This window comes from Nerophis lumbriciformis, linkage group LG02 (assembly GCF_033978685.3).
Source record: "Nerophis lumbriciformis linkage group LG02, RoL_Nlum_v2.1, whole genome shotgun sequence".
Taxonomy (NCBI): domain Eukaryota; kingdom Metazoa; phylum Chordata; class Actinopteri; order Syngnathiformes; family Syngnathidae; genus Nerophis; species Nerophis lumbriciformis.
Genome location: NC_084549.2, coordinates 51,265,001 through 51,286,187, shown reverse-complemented (window position 1 = coordinate 51,286,187; position 21,187 = coordinate 51,265,001). Strand labels below are relative to the sequence as shown.

General features: G+C 41.7%; 2 protein-coding genes across 7 annotated transcripts in view; both read left to right on the top strand.

Annotated features, from left to right (window-relative positions):
* Positions 1–21,187, top strand: part of macroh2a2 (macroH2A.2 histone) — a 75,740-nt gene that overhangs the window by 27,093 nt on the left and 27,460 nt on the right. For 3 of the 5 annotated variants that reach the window (XM_061964158.1, XM_061964149.2, XM_061964166.1), the window contains exons 4-8: positions 200–397; positions 496–600; positions 696–795; positions 875–964; positions 2,609–2,783. In XM_061964158.1, coding sequence (XP_061820142.1) covers positions 200–397; positions 496–600; positions 696–795; positions 875–964; positions 2,609–2,783 — 668 coding nt within the window. Of the gene's footprint in view, positions 1–199; positions 398–495; positions 601–695; positions 796–874; positions 965–2,608; positions 2,784–15,072; positions 18,225–21,187 lie in introns of those variants that run through there. The other 2 variants (XM_061964178.1, XM_061964171.1) reach the window with 2 other exon arrangements.
* The window catches only part of LOC133608714 (uncharacterized), a 30,044-nt gene continuing 27,218 nt past the window's right edge, over positions 18,362–21,187 (top strand). For both annotated transcript variants that reach the window (XM_061964198.1, XM_061964190.1), the window contains exon 1: positions 18,362–21,187. This exon is cut by the window's right edge and continues 459 nt beyond it. In XM_061964198.1, coding sequence (XP_061820182.1) covers positions 19,751–20,743 — 993 coding nt within the window. In that variant the 5' untranslated portion in view covers positions 18,362–19,750 and the 3' untranslated portion in view covers positions 20,744–21,187.

Genomic DNA, 21,187 nt, shown 5'->3' with positions numbered 1-21,187 from the left:
AATAAACAACTTGGAACTAAAATTTTTGCTCGCAACTTAAAGCATTACAAAAAGCCGAGATAAGGCACCTGTATCAAAATTAGCGTAATTTGAGGTACTACTACTGTACATTACATTTTGAAAGTAGGTTGCAACAGACTACTCATTGCAAATATTCCATATTTCATTCTAATTGAACTGTAAATGTCTCATCTGGCAGCTTCTTCGGGGTGTGACTATATCAAACGGAGGAGTTCTGCCTCACATCCACCCAGAGCTGCTGTCCAAGAAGCGGGGAAGCCGTGCTAAAGTGGACAACCAGTCATCTGTCCCGGAGAAGCAGGAACTACGCTCTAAGAGCACCAAACTCGTCAAATCTGCCAAAAAGGTCAAAGGAAAACGAGGGCGAAAGCCAAAGGTTGGTCAGCTCAATGCGTGCCTTATGACTAAGCAAGATGATTACATAGCTTTTTGTCATACAAGTTGCTTTGGATCTTTTCTCTCCATGTGGTGAAGATCACAGACAATGACAAAGAATCTGTACCAAACTCCACAGTCGACGATGGTCCGGGAGATGGATTCACCATCCTCTCAGCAAAGAGCCTGTTCCTAGGTCAAAAGGTACTATGCTGATCTTCTTTTAGGTTGGCCACATATTATTTGAACCCTTCCGCAAAGTGATACTCATACTGTGATGCTGATTGTTGCAACCTCAGCTTTCCCTCACAGTGACTGAAATCGGCAAAATCGGAACAATTAAGGTGGAGGCCATAATCAACCCAACCAATGCAGAGGTGGACCTGAAAGATGGTGTTGGTGAGGACCATCATTTTTTTACCTCTTGCTGTGTCTGTGCTGCTGCTCGGCTCAGCTGCTGCTCCTGTGTTGTTTGTAGGCAATGCTCTGGAGAAGGCTGGAGGCCAAGAGTTTGTGGAGGGAGTTAAGGAGCTACGAAAAGCCCAGGGACTTTTGGAGGTGGCGTCAGGTAATAATTGTCCAGTACCTTCTCCTTGTTGTCCACACTCCAAATGTTTGACTTCAGTGAATAAGAGGAGTCATGCAAGTGTAAACAAATTCACTGTAATATGTTAAAATAACGCTGTATCGATCCGTTGTGGTGAAGAAGGAGCTGAGCCGGAAGGCAAAGCTCTCGATTTACCGGTCGATCTACGTTCCCATCCTCACCTATGGTCATGAGCTTTGGGTCATGACCGAAAGGACAAGATCACGGGTACAAGCGGCCGCAATGAGTTTCCTCCGCCGGGTGGCAGGGCTCTCCCTTAGAGATAGGGTGAGAAGCTCTGTCATCCGGGGGGAGCTCAAAGTAAAGCCGCTGCTCCTCCACATCGAGAGGAGCCAGATGAGGTGGTTCGGGCATCTGGTCAGGATGCCACCCGAACGCCTCCCTAGGGAGGTGTTTAGGGCACGTCCGACCGGTAGGAGGCCACGGAGAAGACCCAGGACACGTTGGGAAGACTATATATCCCGGCTGGCCTGGGAACGCCTCGGGATCCCCCGTGAGGAGCTGGACAAAGTGGCTGGGGAGAGGGAAGTCTGGGCTTCCCTGCTTAGGCTGCTGCCCCCGCGACCCGACCTCGGATAAGCGGAAGAAGATGGATGGATGGATGGATGTTAAAATAATGCAACGTCAAAAACTATATACAGTATATAGGAAGGCAACGATAAACGGTAATAATGATTACCTCGGTAAAATCCTTGCTGGTTAGTTTTACCATTTTGAATTGAAATTATTGAAAAACCAAGATTTATAACTGCATTTATAACTGACTAAGGCCAGCTAGCTATCTTAAATGTTAACATGAAACCAAGAGTTATAAGCGTCTTTCCTCATTAAGAAATGACATACAGGTACCTCAATCTAAACTTATATAAACACATTACAGGCTGAACAAATAAGCTATTCAATTGTGCACATTGAAACTACAGGCTGTGTTTTCTTAGTGTCTCTCAGAGTGATCAAGCTATACACAGAGAAAACAAAGGTGTTTTTACGATGCGTTCAAGGCCGGCTGAACAGAGTAGGACACAACGCCCGCCAGAAATAATAAATAATATATTTGACTTGCTACACTCTTGTCATTTAAATACATCTTAAAGTGCTACAGTACAAACCACTATTTAAAAAAAATACAAGCTTAGTCAATAAAAGAGCTAAAATACCAAGACTAAAACACTATCAGTGAAACATACACCCGCAAAATAGTGGCTTGAAGTATGTGTAAAAATAAAACCTTGGTTAAAAGATTTATTTGCGTGTATAAGTACTTTTTGAGCACATTCAACAAAACCACGATTATATTGATAACGTGATCATTTTGGTCAGAAAAGTAGCGAGATTAGATTTTTGTATCGTTCTGAAACAGTATATACAGAAATGGCTGTATTACTGCAATTTCCATGACGTTGTGGGTTGTTTGCAGTTTTATTTAAACTTATTCTGATTTTTCTATTGTGTCAGCTGTCATTCATTACTTGCTAGTGGAAGGACTGTAGAAATCAAATGACACGTCTTTAATACACACAGATTTGCACGGTTACATTAATGTCTTCAACCACTGTGAAATGTGATACGACAGTTCACCGCTAAAACTGTGTTTTCGCCTCACAGTGGCTGTAAGCCCGGCCAGCGGAATGACGGCCCGCTTCATCATCCACTGTAACGTTCCTCAGTGGGGGTCAGAAAAGTGTGAGGAGCAGTTGGAAACGTCTGTAAAGAACTGTCTCTCTGCTGCAGAGGAGAAGAAGCTCAAGTCCCTGGCTTTTCCGTCACTCCCTGCTGGACGGTGAGAACACACCCACTTTGACACGCAAGTGCACGCTCTAGTATTGTTTTTGTCGCCCGAAACAAGAATTGGTTCGTGGCCCAATTTTGGTCTTTTTTATTTTCTAATGAAACACGCTAGGGGCTATATGACTGCAGCCTATTTACAACTTCCATTAGCATTGAAGAAAAGTTGTATGAAGTTAATGTTTTTACTTTTATTCAATGTTAATGTTGTACAAAATGTTCAATTAATTCATTTGAAGTCAATTCAAGACTGCTATGCAGTTTGGGCATTAATTGAAAAAGTAAGCAAAACACTAAATTAGCAATTAGCAAGTGTTTTTTTTTATTTGTTAAATTTTTTACATACACAGTCCAGAAATACAATTAAATACATGTCAAATGTTCTTGCTTTCCCCCTCAAACAAGTAACTCACCAACATTTTGTATACAATAAAATATAAATAATAAACTAGAAAAAAGAAGAAACATGTATCAGTCAAATAAGTACAGGCAAATATTTACATGAAGCCACAGACAACTGCGCTCCTGAATGTCCCCAACACGGCGCATCAATACACAAAAGCAGACAAAATGCTCATCAATTGTCTACCTTTAATTACATTTCAATCTGGTTTGATCTCAGAGCATTCAATTGATTGCAACTGGACTGTTTGGTGTGTCTTAGAAGACGTTTCGCCTCTCATCCGAGTAGGCTTCATCAGTTCATGCTCAAAGAATTTGATTGGTCAGATCTTCTAAGACAGGGCAGCACGGTGGAGGAGGGGTTAGTGCACCTGCCTCACAATACGAAGGTCCTGAGTAGTCTTGGGTTCAATCCCGGGCTCGGGATCTTTCTGTGTGGAGTTTGCATGTCCTCCCCGTGACTGCGTGGGTTCCCTCCGGGTACTCCGGCTTCCTCCCACTTCCAAAGACATGCACCTGGGGATAGGTTGATTGGCAACACTAAATTGGCCCTAGTGTGTGAATGTGAGTGTGAATGTTGTCTGTCTATCTGTGTTGGCCCTGCGATGAGGTGGCGACTTGTCCAGGGTGTACTCCGCCTTCCGCCCGATTGTAGCTGAGATAGGCTCCAGCGACCCCAAAAAAGGGAATAAGCGGTAGAAAATGGATGGATGGATGGAGATCTTCTAAGACAAACCAAACAGTCCAGTTGGGATTGTAAATGCCCTGAGATTACAATGACCTGGATGAATTAGAACGTTTATCATCTGGGTTGAATTTGACATCATGCTCTTTTGCATATTTAGGAAACCACCCCATACTCCCAGAAACTTCACAGAACAACCATTCAATGTCAGCCTAATTTTCTCCAATTTAAGGCAATAAAGAACATCTATAATCCAGCGTATGTGGCAGGGAGGTACTGCAGCCTTCATATTTAGCACAATGAGTCTTCTCGCCAACAAAGTATCGTATTTTTCGGACTATAAGTCCCAGTTTTTTTCATAGTTTGACTGGGGGTGCGACTTATACTCAGGGGCGACTTATGTGTGAAATTATTAACACATTACCGTAAAATATCAAATAATATTATTTAGCTCATTCACGTAAGAGACTAGACGCATAAGATTTCATCGGATTTAGCGGTTAGGAGTGACAGATTGGTAAACGTATAGCATGTTCTATATGTTATAGTTATTTGAATGACTCTTACCATAATATGTTACGTTAACATACCAGGCACGTTCTCAGTTGGTTATTTATGCGTCATATAACGTACACTTATTCAGCCTGTTCACTATTATTTATTTATTTTAAATTGCCTTTTAAATGTCTATGTTTGGAGTTGGGTTTTATCAAATAAATTTCCCCCAAAAATGCGACTTATACTCCAGTGCGACTTATATATGTTTTTTTCCTTCTTTATTATGCATTTTCAGCCGGTGCGACTTATACTCCGGAGTGACTTATGCTCCGAAAAATACGGTAGTAAATGCTACCAAGTTCTTTTTGGATTTGCTAAGAGAAGATGACAGAAAGGCCACCCCAAATAGTCCGCTCAGAGGATTCGGTTCCATCTTTTAGCCAATTACCAAAGACCAACTATTAAAAATCTCAGTCCAATAACTGCACAGGGATGGGCAAAGCCAAAACCTATGTATTAAGTTAGCTGAAGACTGTTGACACCGATAACATAATACCAATATTCCGTCATACCCAACCGGACCTTGGTATAATAGGTACGATATATTAGCTTGCATTGGATAAGGCTGTCTCTAGCACAAATAGACGACTTGTTACTCTACTTAAAATTTCTGTCCAGCTCTCTTCAGATAGGGTCACTTTTAAGTCACCCTCCCCAAGTGACTTAATTGAATTCAGAGACTCCGGGCATAAATAAAACATTTGATGGTAAAAATGTGTCCTTTTAAATTCGGAAGTGGTGTCAAAAAGCATCTAAAACCGTGTCAGTTGGTAAGTTTGGAAACCTGGGAAAAGTATTACAAACTGAACTGCAGATCTGTAGTTATTTGAAAAAGTTTTGATTATCACAAAGTTGCTTTAACAAGGCAAAGGTATACATCTTTAATGGTGTTGATCCGCAGATTTGACCATCTTAAAAGAAAGGGGGGGAAACATGATTATCAGTGATGGGTGCAAGACTAGAAATAGTATGTAAACCAAAATAGCGGTTGAACTGAACCTAAATTCTGAATGAGGTTGTTACGAATAGATGTTTCGTAAAAGCGGAAGTAGAAGAGTGGATGGGAGAGTGTACCAGAGCCCTAAGAGATACTGGTTTGGTTGACTTAGCCTCTATAACCAACGGAGGGGGATCAAATGCGTCAAATTTCAGCGTGGAGTTTGCATGTTCTCTCCGTGACTGCGTGGGTTCACTCTGGGTACTCCGGCTTCTTCCCACCTCCAAAGACATGCACCTGGGGATAGGTTGATCGGCAACACTAAATTGGCCCTAGTGTGTGAATGTGAGTGTGAATGTTATCTATCTGTGTTGGCCCTGTGATGAGATGGCGACTTGTCCAGGGTGTACCCCGCCTTCCGCCCGAATGCAGCTGAGATAGGCTCCAGCACCCCCCGCAACCCCGAAAGGGACAAGCGGTAGAAAAAATGGATGGATGGATGGATTTAAGAATTCTAATATTGGTGGCCCAGTAGTAAAACCTAATGTTTGGTAGTGCAATTTGGGTCGCTGTAAATATTGTTTATGTAACCTGTGAGTCTTTTTATTGCAAATTGAGTCTAAAATCTGATTATCTAATTTATGAAAGAAGGACTGAGGAACAAAAAGTTGTATACACTGGAACAAATGGGAAAATTGCAGAAGTACATTCATTTTAAGAGTTGACACGAGCTACTCAAGATAAATTAAGTAAGGACCAGCGATCAAAATCTTCTGGGATCCTGGACAACAGTGTAACAAAGTTGGCTTCATAAAGCTCTGCAAGCACATGTGTGACTTGGACACCCAAGTATGTGAAACTTTGTGAGGCAATTTCAAAGGGAAAATTGTGCAGGATGATTCTTAGCAGTATAATTTATAGTTCAATTTGTAACCAGACATATGTCCAAAAGCCAAAAGACAGAGATTTCCGAGACAAACCCTGTTTCCATATGAGTTGGGAAATTGTGTTAGATGTAAATATAAACGGAATACAATGATTTGCAAATCCTTTTCAACCCATATTCATATTGAACGCACTACAAATACAAGATATTTGATGTTCAAACTCATAAACTTAATTTTTTTTTGCAAATAATAATTAACTTAGAATTTCATGGCTGCAACACGTACCAAAGTAGTTGGGAAAGGGCATGTTCACCACTGTGTTACATGGCCTTTCCTTTTAACAACACTCAGTAAACGTTTGGGAACTGAGGAGACACATTTTTGAAGTGGAATTATTTCCCATTCTTGCTTGATGTACAGCTTAAGTTGTTCAACAGTCCGGGGTCTACGTTGTGGTATTTTAGGCTTCATAATGCGCCACACATTTTCAATGGGAGACAGGTCTGGACTACAGGCAGGCCAGTCTAGTACACGCACTCTTTTACTATGAAGCCACGTTGATGTAACACATAGCTTGGCATTGTCTTGTTGAAATAAGCAGGGGCCCATGGTAACGTTGCTTGGATGGCACACATGTTGCTCCAAAACCTGTATGTACCTTTCAGCATTAATGGCGCCTTCACAGATGTGTAAGTTACCCATGTCTTGGGCACTAGTACACCCCCATACCATCACAGATGCTGGCTTTTCAACTTTACGCCTATAACAATCCGGATGGTTCTTTTCCTTTTTGGTCCGGAGGACACAACGTCCACAGTTTCCAAAAACAATTTGAAATGTGGACTCGTCAGACCACAGAACACTTTTCCACTTTGTATCAGTCCATCTTAGATGAGCTCAGGCCCAGCGAAGCTGACGGCGTTTCTGGGTGTTGTTGGTAAACGGTTTTCGCCTTGCATAGGAGAGTTTTAACTTGCACTTACAGATGTAGCGACTGTAGTTACTGACAGTGGGTTTCTGAAGTGTTCCTGAGCCCATTTGGTGATATCCTTTACACACTGATGTCGCTTGTTGATGCAGTATAGCCTGAGGGATCGAAGGTCACGGGCTTAGCTGCTTACGTGCAGTGATTTCTCCAGATTCTCTGAACCATTTGATGATTTTACGTACTGTAGATGGTGAAATCCCTAAATTCCTTGCAATAGCTGGTTGAGAAATGTTGTTCTTAAACTGTTCAACAATTTGCTCACGCATTTGTTGACAAAGTGGTGCCCCTCGCCCTATCCTTGTTTGTGAATGACTGAGCATTTCATGGAATCTACTTTTATACCCAATCATGGCACCCACCTGTTCTCAATTTGCCTGTTCACCTGTGGGATGTTCCAAATAAGTGTTTGATGAGCATTCCTCAACTTTATCAGTATTTATTGCCACCTTTCCCAACTTCTTTGGCATGTGTTGCTGGCATCAAATTCTAAAGTTAATGATTATTTGCAAAAAAAAAAAAAAGTTTATCAGTTTGAACATCAAATATGTTGTCTTGCATATTCAACTGAATATGGGTTGAAAATGATTTGCAATTCATTGTATTCCATTTATATTTACATCTAACACAATTTCCCAACTCATATGAAACTGGGTTTGTAGAAGGTTATCAACATAGAGAGAGATTTCATCTGCACATTGTTTCTATATTTGACTGTAATAAGCAGGTTGGTACGAAGCGCTATTGACAGAGGCTCAATGGCAAGATCAAAAAGCAATGGGCTCAGAGGACAACCCTGCCGCATGGAAAGGTAAAAGCGAAAATAGTCGGATTATTAATGCCTCCGCATTAATAATAAAAAGGAGAATAGTATCCAGACGTAAAGTCGGAAATTTGGAATTCGAAAATAATTTAATGTCCACATTTAACAGACTAATAGGACGATATGAAGTGCGCGACAAAGGGTCCTTGCCTTTTTTCAAGAGGAGAGAAATTGAAGCTTAGTCGAGCGTTTGCGGGAGGCGGCCAGTTTTAAACAATTTATTGTACAAACCCAGTTTCCATATGAGTTGGGAAATTGTGTTAGATGTAAATATAAACGGAATACAATGATTTGCAAATCATTTTCAACCCATATTCAGTTGAATATACTACAAAGACAACATATTTGATGTTCAAACTGATAAACCTTTTTTTTTGCAAATAATCATTAACTTTAGAATTTGATGCCAGCAACACGTGACAAAGAAGCTGGGAAAGGTGGCAATAAATACTGATAAAGTTGAGGAATGCTCATCAAACACTTATTTGGAACATCCCACAGGTGAACAGGCAAATTGGGAACAGGTGGGTGCCATGATTGGGTATAAAAGTAGATTCCATGAAATGCTCAGTCATTCACAAACAAGGATGGGGCAACGGTCACCATTTTGTCAACAAATGCGTGAGCAAATTGTTGAACAGTTTAAGAAAAACCTTTCTCAACCAGCTATTGCAAAGAATTTAGGGATTTCACCATCTACGGACCGTAATATCATCAAAGGGTTCAGAGAATCTGGAGAAATCACTGCACGTAAGCAGCTAAGCCCGTGACCTTCGATCCCTCAGGCTGTACTGCATTAACAAGCGACATCAGTGTGTAAAGGATATCACCACATGGGCTCAGGAACACTTCAGAAACCCACTGTCAGTAACTACAGTTGGTCGCTACATCTGTAAGGGCAAGTTAAAACTCTCCTATGCAAGGCGAAAACCGTTTATCAACAACACCCAGAAACGCCGTCAGCTTCGCTAGGCCTGAGCTCATCTAAGATGGACTGATACAAAGTGGAAAAGTGTTCTGTGGTCTGACGAGTCCACATTTCAAATTGTTTTTGGAAACTGTGGACGTTGTGTCCTCTGGACCAAAGAGGAAAAAGAACCATCCGGATTGTTATAGGGGCAAAGTGTAAAAGGCAGCATGTGTGATGGTATGGTGGTGTATTAGTGCCCAAGACATGGGTAACTTACACATCTGTGAAGGCGCCATTAATGCTGAAAGGTAAATACAGGTTTTGGAGCAACATATGTTGCCATCCAAGCAACGTTACCATGGACGTGCCTGCTTATTTCAGCAAGACAAGCCAAACCATGTGTTACATCAACATGGCTTCATAGTAAAAGAGTGCGGGTACTAGACTGGCCTGCCTGTAGTCCAGACCTGTCTCCGATTGAAAAAGTGTGGCGCATTATGAAGCCTAAAATACCACAACAAAGACCCCCGGACTGTTGAACAACTTAAGCTATACATCAAGCAAGAATGGGAAAGAATTCCACCTGAGAAGCTTAAAAAATGTGTCTCCTCAATTCCCAAACGTTTACTGAGTGTTGTTTAAAGGAAAGGCCATGTACCACAGTGGTGAACATGCCCTTTCCCAACTACTTTGGCACGTGTTGCAGCCATGAAATTCTAAGTTAATTATTATTTGCAAAAAAAAATTAAGTTTATGAGTTTGAACATCAAATTTCTTGTCTTTGTAGTGCATTCAATTGAATATGGGTTGAAAAGGATTTGCAAATCATTGTATTCCATTTATATTTACATCTAACACAATTTCCCAACTCATATGGAAACAGGGTTTGTACATGTCCAATAATAAGGGGGCTGGCTTATGCCAACATTTTTTTGAAAATTTGGGATGATAGCCATCTGGTCCCGGGGATTTTCTGTTTTGTAGTGATAACGCTGCAATATTTTATTTCGCCACAGTAATTGGTCTCTCTAACTCTACCACAGCGGACTGATCAAGTGAGGGGATGTCCAGATTGGCAAAAAGATTATCAAGCTCAGGAGTAGAATAATTAGCAGATGAGTAGAGGGACGCATAAAAACTATTAAATACTTTATTGATCTCAAGATCATCCGTAACTATACCTGAATCGGATTGGATCTGCGGAATATAATGAGATGCTGATATCTGGCGTAGTTGATGAGCTAATAGTTTACCAGCTTTATTGCAATGTTCATAAAATTAGTTGAATGGAGCATTTGTTCAGTAGCACGGTCTGTCGCAAGGACATCAAGTTCTGCCTGTAGAGAGAGCCTGGGTTTGGAGAGGTAGAGTACAAGTTTTCTTTCAGAGATATGCGTTGTGTCAAACGAGTCAATTTATTCTTCCTGAGTTTTTTCTCATAACTTGATATTATTCCCCCATAATGAAAGCTTTTAGGGCTTTTGAATGGTCACTGCTAAACCAAACACATGGTTACAAAGGACAGGTTGTCTCACTGCTGAATAGAAGTTTAGCAAAGACAAAGTATAAATGTATCCATGAGGTAATTTAGTCCATCAAAGTAGAAACAAGCAAACACCAGATCACAACATAATTTGCTACTAAGTTACGGTCGCCATGATCATCAGGCCCCCTTTAGTCGTTGTGGCCCTTAATAACTGCATACAGTGTTAGAGTGACATGCTACCAACGTGTGCATCTGATTGGTCGGCTACTTCCAAAGTACAGAGGATATATGAGAGCTAAAGATTATGTGTCTGCCAAATAGAATACTTCATCAGTACACTTCAATAAGTAGATTGTGTACAAGTGTTATACTCAAATGATGAATGCAATATTTAGGTTCTCTTTCTTTTTACTTCATCCACTTGTTCTTTATAATTTTATTAGTTTTCCTCTTCTTGGTGTTCTTCTCCCTATGTGTCTTACTTTTCTTCATATTTCTCCTTTTTCTTGTTCTTTTTGTTCTTATTCTCCCTGATCTTCTTTGTGTTCATCTTTGTAGTCTTTTCTTCTACTTCCTCATTTTCTTTGCTCCTTTTTTAATGTGAATTACAACAACTCATCTTAGCCCCTCCCCTTTTGATATTTAGCTAAGATGGCAACTATTGAGGGTAGTAAGCAGTGTTGGGACTAACGCGTTACAAAGTAACGCGTTACTGTAACGCCGTTAGTTTCGGTGGTAACTAGTAATCTAACGCGTTATTTTTTATATTCAGTAACTCAGTTACCGTTACTACATGATGCGTTACTGCGTTATTTTACGTTACTTTTTATGTAGTATAAAGTGTGTTTTATCGGAGGGCTGCTGTGTCATCGTTCTGATTCTTCTTGTGTCACAAGCCGGAGAAGAGAGAGAGACATGCGCTCTGTGTGGGTGAGTGTGAGGGTGGGGAGGGAGGAGAGGGGGGGCGTGTCTGATCATGGCGGAGCCAGAAGTCGAGTTTACTAACATGGAGATATGTTCACTACTTTTCTTTTGTCGAGCACAAAGAAAATAACATTTTAGTTAAATGTAAATTGTGCTTTGGATCAAAGATCCCATCTACTGCCCAAAACAGCAATTCAAATCTGCTGAAACAGGCTACATAAGCAACATGCTTCGACGAAGCTAGTAAAGAGAGATTGAGACTCCAATGACACTTCACCTCCACCACCACTTAAGGATTAACTCTGCCTCTGCTCATCATTCAGCATTGAAGGTACACACACTCTGTCAATCAATGTTCCCTCTAATTGTTCATGTGTGTGAGCAAACGCAAAAACTCCCTGAGCATTCAGTGGAGCCCATGTGAGCAACATCAGACGTGCACACTGTGGCTACACCAGCAGCACACCTGTCCCAAACCTGACTAAATAACAAGTTCAATCTCCATCCATCCATTTTCTACCGCTTGTCCCTTTCGGGGTCGCTGGAGCCTATCTCAGCTGCATTCGGGCGGAAGGCGGCGTACACCCTGGACAAATCCACCCCCATCGCAGGGCCAACACAGATAGACAGACAACATTCTCTTATTATTATAATCAAATGACAGCAGTCATTTCCATTTCTAATATAAGTGTTTAGGCCCACTTACAATGACAATAACAAAAAATATAGTTTTTCATGAACTGTGTACTTGTATTGTTTGTCTGGGTGGAGGTCCTGCTTTGGAAATAATTTGTACCCCTTTCAGACATTGCATTTAGTTTCCATTAAAACATTCACATGTTGCACAATGAGATGTAAGCAGGGGATCATGTGTACATTCCTGCAACTTCCTGTTTGTAAAAAATATATTTTTATTAGTATTTATTTAATATACTAACAGCATTTCATGATTAATATTTATAAATTAAGATTCCTAATAAACGACACTAGAATAAGCACACATTTGATTGGTAAATCATAGAGTAACCACCTGGAATTACACTTTATGTGTGGTGTTGGAGTTGTCCGACTTTTTGTGTGGCTGTAAAGGCATCACTGGCTAAGTGCCATATGTGCATGTGTTGGCGCAAGTGAGAAAGAGCGAGCGGCTGCTGTTGATATAACAGTGATGTGTTTATGGCCGACAATAAAGAGTTTTGCTCAGTAAAGTGATGGATGGAATTAATGTCCTCAAAGCGTCTCGACAGACGTATTATTATATTTGAACAATGATGACGAAAATGGTTTTCTCTGTCGTGTCCGTGTCGTGTCGAAAATTGTTATGCGCTTATTTTTTTATTTGATTTTGTGCGTGGCATAGATTTGTCGTGCGCAGAGGACGCTTGAGCTGTGCGCAATTGCACAGGCGCCCTCCTTAGAGGGAACGTTGCTGTCAATTCTCTTATATACTCTTTCATTTTAGACTTCTAGAGTGTTTGATTATCACATCACTCTAAATGTATAGACTATAAAGTTCACAAACATAAAGAGGGATTCTAGTGGGCCAGGCCAATCTTTCCTTATCTCTAAACTAAAACTGGGGAAATGTGTAGAGTGTTCTGGGCTTTAGACATGATTTTGTGTCAGAATTTCTTGAGGAAAAAATGCCTGGTTAGGCTTTGTGTGTGTAGTGTGTGCCTTTCTTGCTTTACAGCTATGCTGTTATTATGCTGTTTGTTACGTATGTATGTTATGTTGCAGCTATTTAAAATAGTTTTGTCAAATTGTTCTGGCCAAAAACAAATTGTTTTTTGAAACATATCTTTGTCTTTGTGTGTTGTATGTCGACCACATTGCTTAGCAGAGTTCAATGATGCAAATGTATGTCAAGTTGATCAACACATTGTATTATTCTCCAGTGCAATAACAGTACTGAAATAAAGGCTAAAAGAGCATTAATTGGAGCTTTAAAAAAAAAAGAAGTAACTAAATAGTTACTTTTCACAGTAACGCATTACTTTTTGGTGTAAGTAACTGAGTTAGTAACTGAGTTAGTAACTTGAAATGAAGTAACTAGTAGCTATAACTAGTTACTGTTTTTCAGTAACTAACCCAACACTGGTAGTAAGTGTGCATCACTGCACATTGAACCTCTGGTGTGTGTTGAGTACAACATCCGGGTACTGACAGTAGAAATTGCTTTTAAGACTAAAAACAACACTTAATGATCATTTTTGTGGAATGTCCTGTGGGCCACACTTTGGACACCCCTCAACTAGGACATTTACAAAGACTTGCTAAGAAAATTATTCCAAATTAATCCAGCTTTTTACACCAGTAAACACAGCATTATTGACAATAACAAAACATGGCATGGCACTGAGAAATTAATAAAACACCACACTGGACAATTACTAAAATGAATGCTATCAAAAATAATGTAAAACATGTTTTAAAATATATATATAAATAAAATATGAATATTAAAGAAATAAAAACATAAAATAGTGAGAATAATAGTACTAATATTAGCAATAAATAAAATCGAAATTAACAGAACATAAATGAAGAATCAAAGATGATACATGATCTGTTAAAAGCCTGATTGAAAAGGTGTGCCTTTTAACCTTTTTTATTTTTAAATATCAACTGTCTCTGCAGTCCTGAGGATCTCCGGCAAGCTGTTCAACAGGTGTGGGCCAGAGTGGATAAATGCCGCCTCACCGTGGGTCGTTGTTCTGGTATTTGATAAAGATAAAAGTTTGGTGCCAGAGGATTTCAGAATCCGCAAGGGTTGACATAGTAAAAACAGGTCAAATATATAAGAAGGCGAAAGGCCATTAAAAAACTAATAATAGAACATTAAAATCAATCCTGAAGCGGACGGGGAGCTACTCTAGCGACTAGTGTAAAACTGGTATAATGTGGTCTCGCTCTCTCGTTCTTGTCAGCATGCATGCAGCTGAGTTTTGTCAGCATGCATGCAGCTGAGTTTTGTCATAATTGTAGAGTTGTAATATTCTTTTTGAGAAGGCCAGGGAGCTAGGCATGACATAAAATAAAAGCATATTTAGCACCTTTGGGTTAGTCTGAAAGAGAAACGGGTGGACTCATTTTAAATATGTGGGGTAAAAGTCAGCTCGGAGTCAAAAATCACACCAAGGTTTTTTATGGATTGTGTTAGTTTAAAATCTTGTAATTTTGATAAAAGTTTATCTTTCTGGTCTTCATGACCTATAACTAAAACCTTTGTTTTGTCTTTGTTGAGTTGCAGGAAATTAACTGCCAGCCATGACTTACTTGATGTCTAAAATATAGTTAAAAAGTGTATCTTTTGGTCCTGTGTCATCAGGAGACAATGCAATTTATATTTGTGTATCATCAGCGTAACTGTGGGAACTGATGCCGTGTCTCCTAATGACATATCCAAGAGGCAGCATGTAAACGGGTTCCTGAGGAACATGTTTCCATACTTACATAAAAACATATGTTAGCATGTCTGTGTGGAGTATTCCCAGGTCTTACGTGATGTCCTCCACAATCCAAAAACATGACCCCTAGGTTATTTGGGGACTCTTACATGTCCTATAAATTTACCTAATGGGTGGAAGAAACATGTTTGACACTGCCTGTGTTTCAGTAAAATTAACTAATTTAGTATTAAATCCAAGCTATGAGTCATCGTTCTAACATGAATGTTCTCCACAGGAATAGATTCCCAAAGCCAACAGCTGCCCAGCTTATCCTCAAGGCCATCTCCAACCACTTTGTGTCCTCCACCAGCTCTTCTTTGAAAAACATTTACTTTGTTGTGTTTGACAGTGAGAGCATCGGAACATACGTCCAGGAAATGGCCAAGTTAGATGCCAAGTGAGGATTCTTAATTGGTTTCCACAGATGGCATCAACCGTTGGTAACAGTTAAGGGTCTGTCTGATGTAGCTTTTAGTGATATTAATAGGTAGAAATAATGTATGTTGAAGGACATCCTCAGTTATCTTTCAGTTGTCGAAAAGTGTCCGGACAAAGATTGCTTTGTTGTCGTTTCATATTACAGCTTTATCAACTGCCTGATAATTGAGGATATCATGACATGTACATCGTGCTGTTGATATTTTTGTGGTTGTCCATTGGAAACATTGCAATCTCTTAGAGATAAGATATTTTAATGAATTCCTTTCTGTATGTTGCTTTGTGCTCAGTGTTTCCCCTTGATTTACAGCTTTAGAGTGGCGAGTGGTCAGCATCGACACCGAACACGCACACAACTTAAATGCCATTTCTCCTCCACACTTTTATAGTTGGGGTGTGTCTGTGTGCGTCGGTGGGGTAGATTTGGCTGACAAAAGAGTAGCGGATTTAAACTTCCATTACATTTCACATTACATTTCTCAAACTTTCATAATGGAAAGACAAAACATAATAAATATCATACAAAGAAATACAATATTAACAAATACGAAGATGATCCACAAAGTCAACAACATGCCATGTAATTAAATTTATGCAATCGTTCCTCCGCAGTCACATTTCCCAGATTCATAATAGATAGGCAATACTTGTAATTGATAATACAAATAAATACAATAGTATTAGAAATACAAAGAGAATCCACAATGTCCACATAAACTAATGTAATTGAATGTAGTAACTCCTCCAGTCACATTTCAAACTTTCACTGTAGAATGATATTACTTGTAATATATAATACAAATAAAAACAATACTCATGAATTAAAAGTTATTCTACAAAATCAACATAAAGACAATCTAATTAATACGATCGATCCCCCACAGTCACATTTCACAAATTATCATAATAGAACGACAATACATCCTAAATATACTACAAATAAATTAACATTAAATAAAAAGATAATCCACAAAGTAGTCAACATAAATACATGTAATTTAATTACTGCAGTTTCTCCTATGCTGTAATTTTTCAAAAAACGTCATAACAGAAAGCAGCAAACAGACAAAGTGCAATACGAATATAAATGCAAAGCCAAATAATACACATGGTCAACATGAAGACAGCTAATTTAATTCATGCAATTTCTCCTCCACACGCCATAAAGAAAACTGATGAAAAATTGTGATCATGACCACGTAGAAAAACAAATGATAAGTAATCCATCATCTGCTATTTTATTTCATTTATTATACAGACCAGGGGCCTCATGTATTAATAAGTAAGACTTGGGTGGATTTCTTACAAAAAGAAATACAGGTCATCACAGGGATTAATATTGGGATTATTACATAAAGAAATGTACTCACCAATCAATCAATGTTTATTTATATAGCCCTAAATCACAAGTGTCTCAAAGGGCTGCACAAGCCACGACATCCTCGGTACAGAGCCCACATAAGGGCAAGGAAAAACTCTCCCCAGTGGGACGTCGATGTGAATGACTATGAGAAACCTTGGAGAGGATCGCATATGTGGGTACCCTCCCCCCCTCAAGAATCCACCAAACGCGCACATTGCCAGTATTCTGTTCCCAACCATGCTGTTGCGTAGAATTTAAGAAACATGCAGTAAACCAGGCCACATAGCTACAATTTTGCTTCACTGTACTTGCGTATAACATATGATCTGTACATTGATCGAATGAAAATGTTTCCCTTTGACATTGACATATTTGTCATATGGTGGTGCTTTTATAGTGCCTATAAGTGTGTGCAGTCAATACCTCCGATTACATTAAGAAAACTGTCCGTTGCTGCAAATTGTGATTTAATGTTTTAATGAATTCAATATACCTGGCTAATATGCCGATAATTCTGTCCCACACGTTGACATGGCTCGGTTGAGGCTCGCCTGGCACATTCACGATCGGTCGGCCAAGCTCCCTCTGGAATACCCCGGTTGCGAGGAACCTCATTGTGGTCATAGCATTATTAGCAATATATTCTAATAGAGCAAAATAAGCCATTGTTTCAGTGTGTTTTTTGCACCACGTTTCCTATGCTTTTATATTGATTTGTGTAATTTCACACACCTGAGTTAATTGCTCTGATGTGCACAATAATTCTGAGTAGTATTTATTTAAACAGTTACTCAGCATCACCTCTGAGTGTCGCCAAAATATCCACCGCATGTTGAAATATGCTTACCACAGCCATTAAATGGGCTTGAGGCACCGCACACTTCCATGTTCAGTTCACTCTGGATACATCTCAACTTTGCCGTGAAAACGTGCGTATGCATGGTTATAATACATATACAAGGCCCCTGGACTTATATATAAGAAATTTGGATATCGATTACTATTATAAGTTTTGACAGGGTGCTTCTCTTTTGACCTGTGCAGCTTTTATAGATGTAGATTTAAAAGATATTTTAACGTTTAAAGTGGAAAAAATAAAAAGATCATTGAGAAAAATGAGCCTCTTTGTTTCGTACTTAACTTTTTGGAGTAGTAAAATTGTTTGCGTTTTCCAAAAAAAGTTACATCTGTGGCATATATTGGTTTTAACATGTTTAATAAACAAAGAGGTGAAGGCCCTGCAATTTTAATGTATGAAAAAGAAAAAACATGCAGTTGTATGAATGAATTCATTGAGATATGGTTATTTTTAGTTAGTTTGTTAAAACAATGTATAAACCTGTTCTATATGGTAAAGGTATTTATGTAGTAATCTGACACTATGAACCATTTTTTACTGAATTCACTTGACCTTCCTCAGAGGGAATGCCTAATATAATGATAGGGGAAACACTGTTGCTTGTTTGGCTGTTTTTACATTCCATGTACAAATAGAAGTTATTTTTTTGGCTTCTGTAGTTTCTGGTACTCTAAAAACAAAGATTATGGTTGTCATTCTGCTTTGAAATAAAAGGTTTTGCATCATTTTTCATTGTGACAGTCTATGGACAAAAGGTCCTTAACCAAACAAAGACTGTGACGTTCAAGAAGCAGTCAAAGTCGGAGATGACATTGACAGCACGTAGGATCAATTATCACACAATCAGCCCCTTCATGATTTTACAATCGTGCCAATTCACACAAATTCATCTAATTCCCGTGAATTATGCGCAGCAACACACACACACACACACACACACACACACACACACACACACACACACACACACACTCCCAATGTAGTGAGAGCAACCGTTCCAAAATAAGGAAAGCTAATGATGCTCATTTACAATTTATTACAATACAAATTAAAAACAGTCAAGTTGATAACACTAAAAATACCAATTGGTAAACAATAATATAGGTGAGGGTACAGCCACGACAGGCGTGGTCAGTGTCCTGGCTCCGCTCACTTCCACGGCGTCCTCCTGCACACAAATTAAATCGGAGGCAGGCCACGGGGATAAAATAATTTTAAAACACGGAGACGCTCTCAGGGCTGACGTCACACTTACACGCAAACCCTGCCTCTGCTGTAATTCCGCGTAGAAGTATTGGGTACGCCCACTCTCCTCGCCAGTCTCCGGTGGGACCTACGTGGCCGTACTCGTCCCGTCTCGCTCCGCCTCTTGGTCGCTACCGGGAGTCACCACAGGTCTCTGGGTCCTGATCGATCCTGCCCACAGGACCACACAGCCAGCGCACAGCGCACGAGCCCGCAAGCCCACAGCCAAAGACCGTTGATCACCCCCACAGATCCACAATCCACGACACTTACTTCGGAGGCAGAGCTTCCTCTGCCCCTGCATGTTGTGGGCTACTTGGGGTTCACTCCGGTAGCTTGCGGGGTCTGCTGTGTAGTCCTGGATTACTTCCCAGCCTGCGGGCGTCCACCCGGACGCTCTTGGCAAAGCCTGTCGATACTACGGGGTTGTTCTTCCAACGCAAGAACGGCTCCGGACGACAGCGTAAAGGTAGGAAGTGATTTATTTCTCATAAAAAAAACAGAAAACAAGCAAAAGAAAAGCGTGCCGAACGCACGGGAAGCTAAGGCTAAACTTAGCACAGGCAAAAGACAGGGAACTCAAAAACTCACGTGACAATTTGCATGGAGCAAACACAACGAAGGCAGAATGAGTGACAAACAAAGGTAGGCTTAAATAGAGTCTCTGATGAGCAACAGGTGCGCGTGCAAGGCAGGTGAAAATCAAGTAACCATGGTGACGAAACAAACTCACAGGTGCACGAGTAACAACAAAAGGAGTCCAAAACTAACCAAACAAAACCTGATCTGGACCACGGATCATGACAGAACCCCCTCCTCAAGGACAGATTCTAGATGTCCATATAGAAAACACACAAAAAAAAACAAGCAGGGTCAAAAGTCACGGGAGGGCGGAGGGAGGGCTTGGTGGTGGGTCGCCAGGCCAAGTGTCCCCGAATCCATCGAGGCAAAGTCAAGTGGCGGCGGCGAGTGGAACGCCGCTGCAGCAGGGAGGCGGGCGCCCAGGGAATGGCCACATTCGTGGCCGACTGGGAGGTGGACGCACTTGGCGAGGCGGACGACCAGGGAGCGGCCACATCCGTGGTCGCCCGGGTGGGCGCGTTGGCGCCGTCATGGCAGGCTTGGACGCAGCAGCAGACGAGTCAGGCGTGGACGCAGCAGCAGACGAGTCAGGCGTGGACGCAGGTGCAGGCGGCGAAGCTTGGCGTGGTGCGGACACAGGCGGCGAAGATTGGCGTGGTGCGGACACGGGTGGCGAAGCTTGGCGTGGTGCGGGCACGGGCGGAAAAGCTAGGCGTGGTGCGGGCACAGGCGTCAAAGCTTGGCGTGGTGAGGGCACGGGCGGCAAAGCTTGGCGTGGTGCAGGTACAGGAGCTAGCCGGGGTGCAGGAACTGGAGCAGGTGCTAGCCGGGGTGCAGGAACTGGAGCAGGTGCTAGCCGAGGAGCAGGAACTGGAGCAGGTGCTAGCCGAGGAGCAGGAACAGTTGCTAGCCGGGGTGCAGGAACTGGAGCAGGTGCTAGCCGAGGTGCAGGAACTGGAGCAGGTGCTAGCCGAGGTGCAGGAACTGGAGCAGGTGCTAGCCGAGGTGCAGGAACTGGAGCAGGTGCTAGCCGAGGAACAGGAACTGGAGCAGGTGCTAGCCGAGGAACAGGAACTGGAGCAGGTGCTAGCCGAGGAACAGGAACAAGTGCTAGCCGAGGAACAGGAACAGGTGCTAGCCGAGGAACAGGAACAGGTGCTAGCCGAGGAACAGGAACAGGTGCTAGCCGAGGAACAGGAACTGGAGCAGGTGCTAGCCGAGGAACAGGAACTGGAGATGGTGGCGTTTGCAGGCCCACCGGAGATGATGGTGGCGTTTGCAAGCCCACCGGAGATGATGGTGGTGTCTGCAAGCCCACCGGAGATGATGGTGGCGTCTGCAAGCCCACCGGAGATGATGGTGGCGTCTGCAAGCCCACCCGGGCTGAGGTTAGCCATGAGTATGGCGGAGGCGGTCTAGCTGGGGGTTGCGGCTTGACATGCTGACGGATTGGTGGTGGAGGACGAGCTGGAGGTTGCAGCTTGGCAGGTCGAAAAACTGGTGGTGGCGGCCGGGATGGAGGTTGCTGCCTGGCTGGGCGCAGCTGAGCAGCCCCACCAGCACAGCTCCCGGCCCCAGCCCCCCCCTCAAGGGGCGGATACCAGACGCGCTCCTTGCGGTCTGGAGCAGTCTTTAAAGGGGGGTGGCGGGAGGTTAGGAGGGGGGCAGAATTCTCCCCTTTAAATTGTCCAAAATGTTAATCTCTCCTTCCAACAGGAGAGTGACGAGGAGACAGGGAAGACAAAGTCTGTGACGTGGGCGGGTCTATGGTCCATAGGGGCGGAGTCAGAGTCACTGGGGACGGAGGTGACTGAGGTTGACTAACTCTAGCTTTCAACAAAATGTCCTGATAATACTTTATTT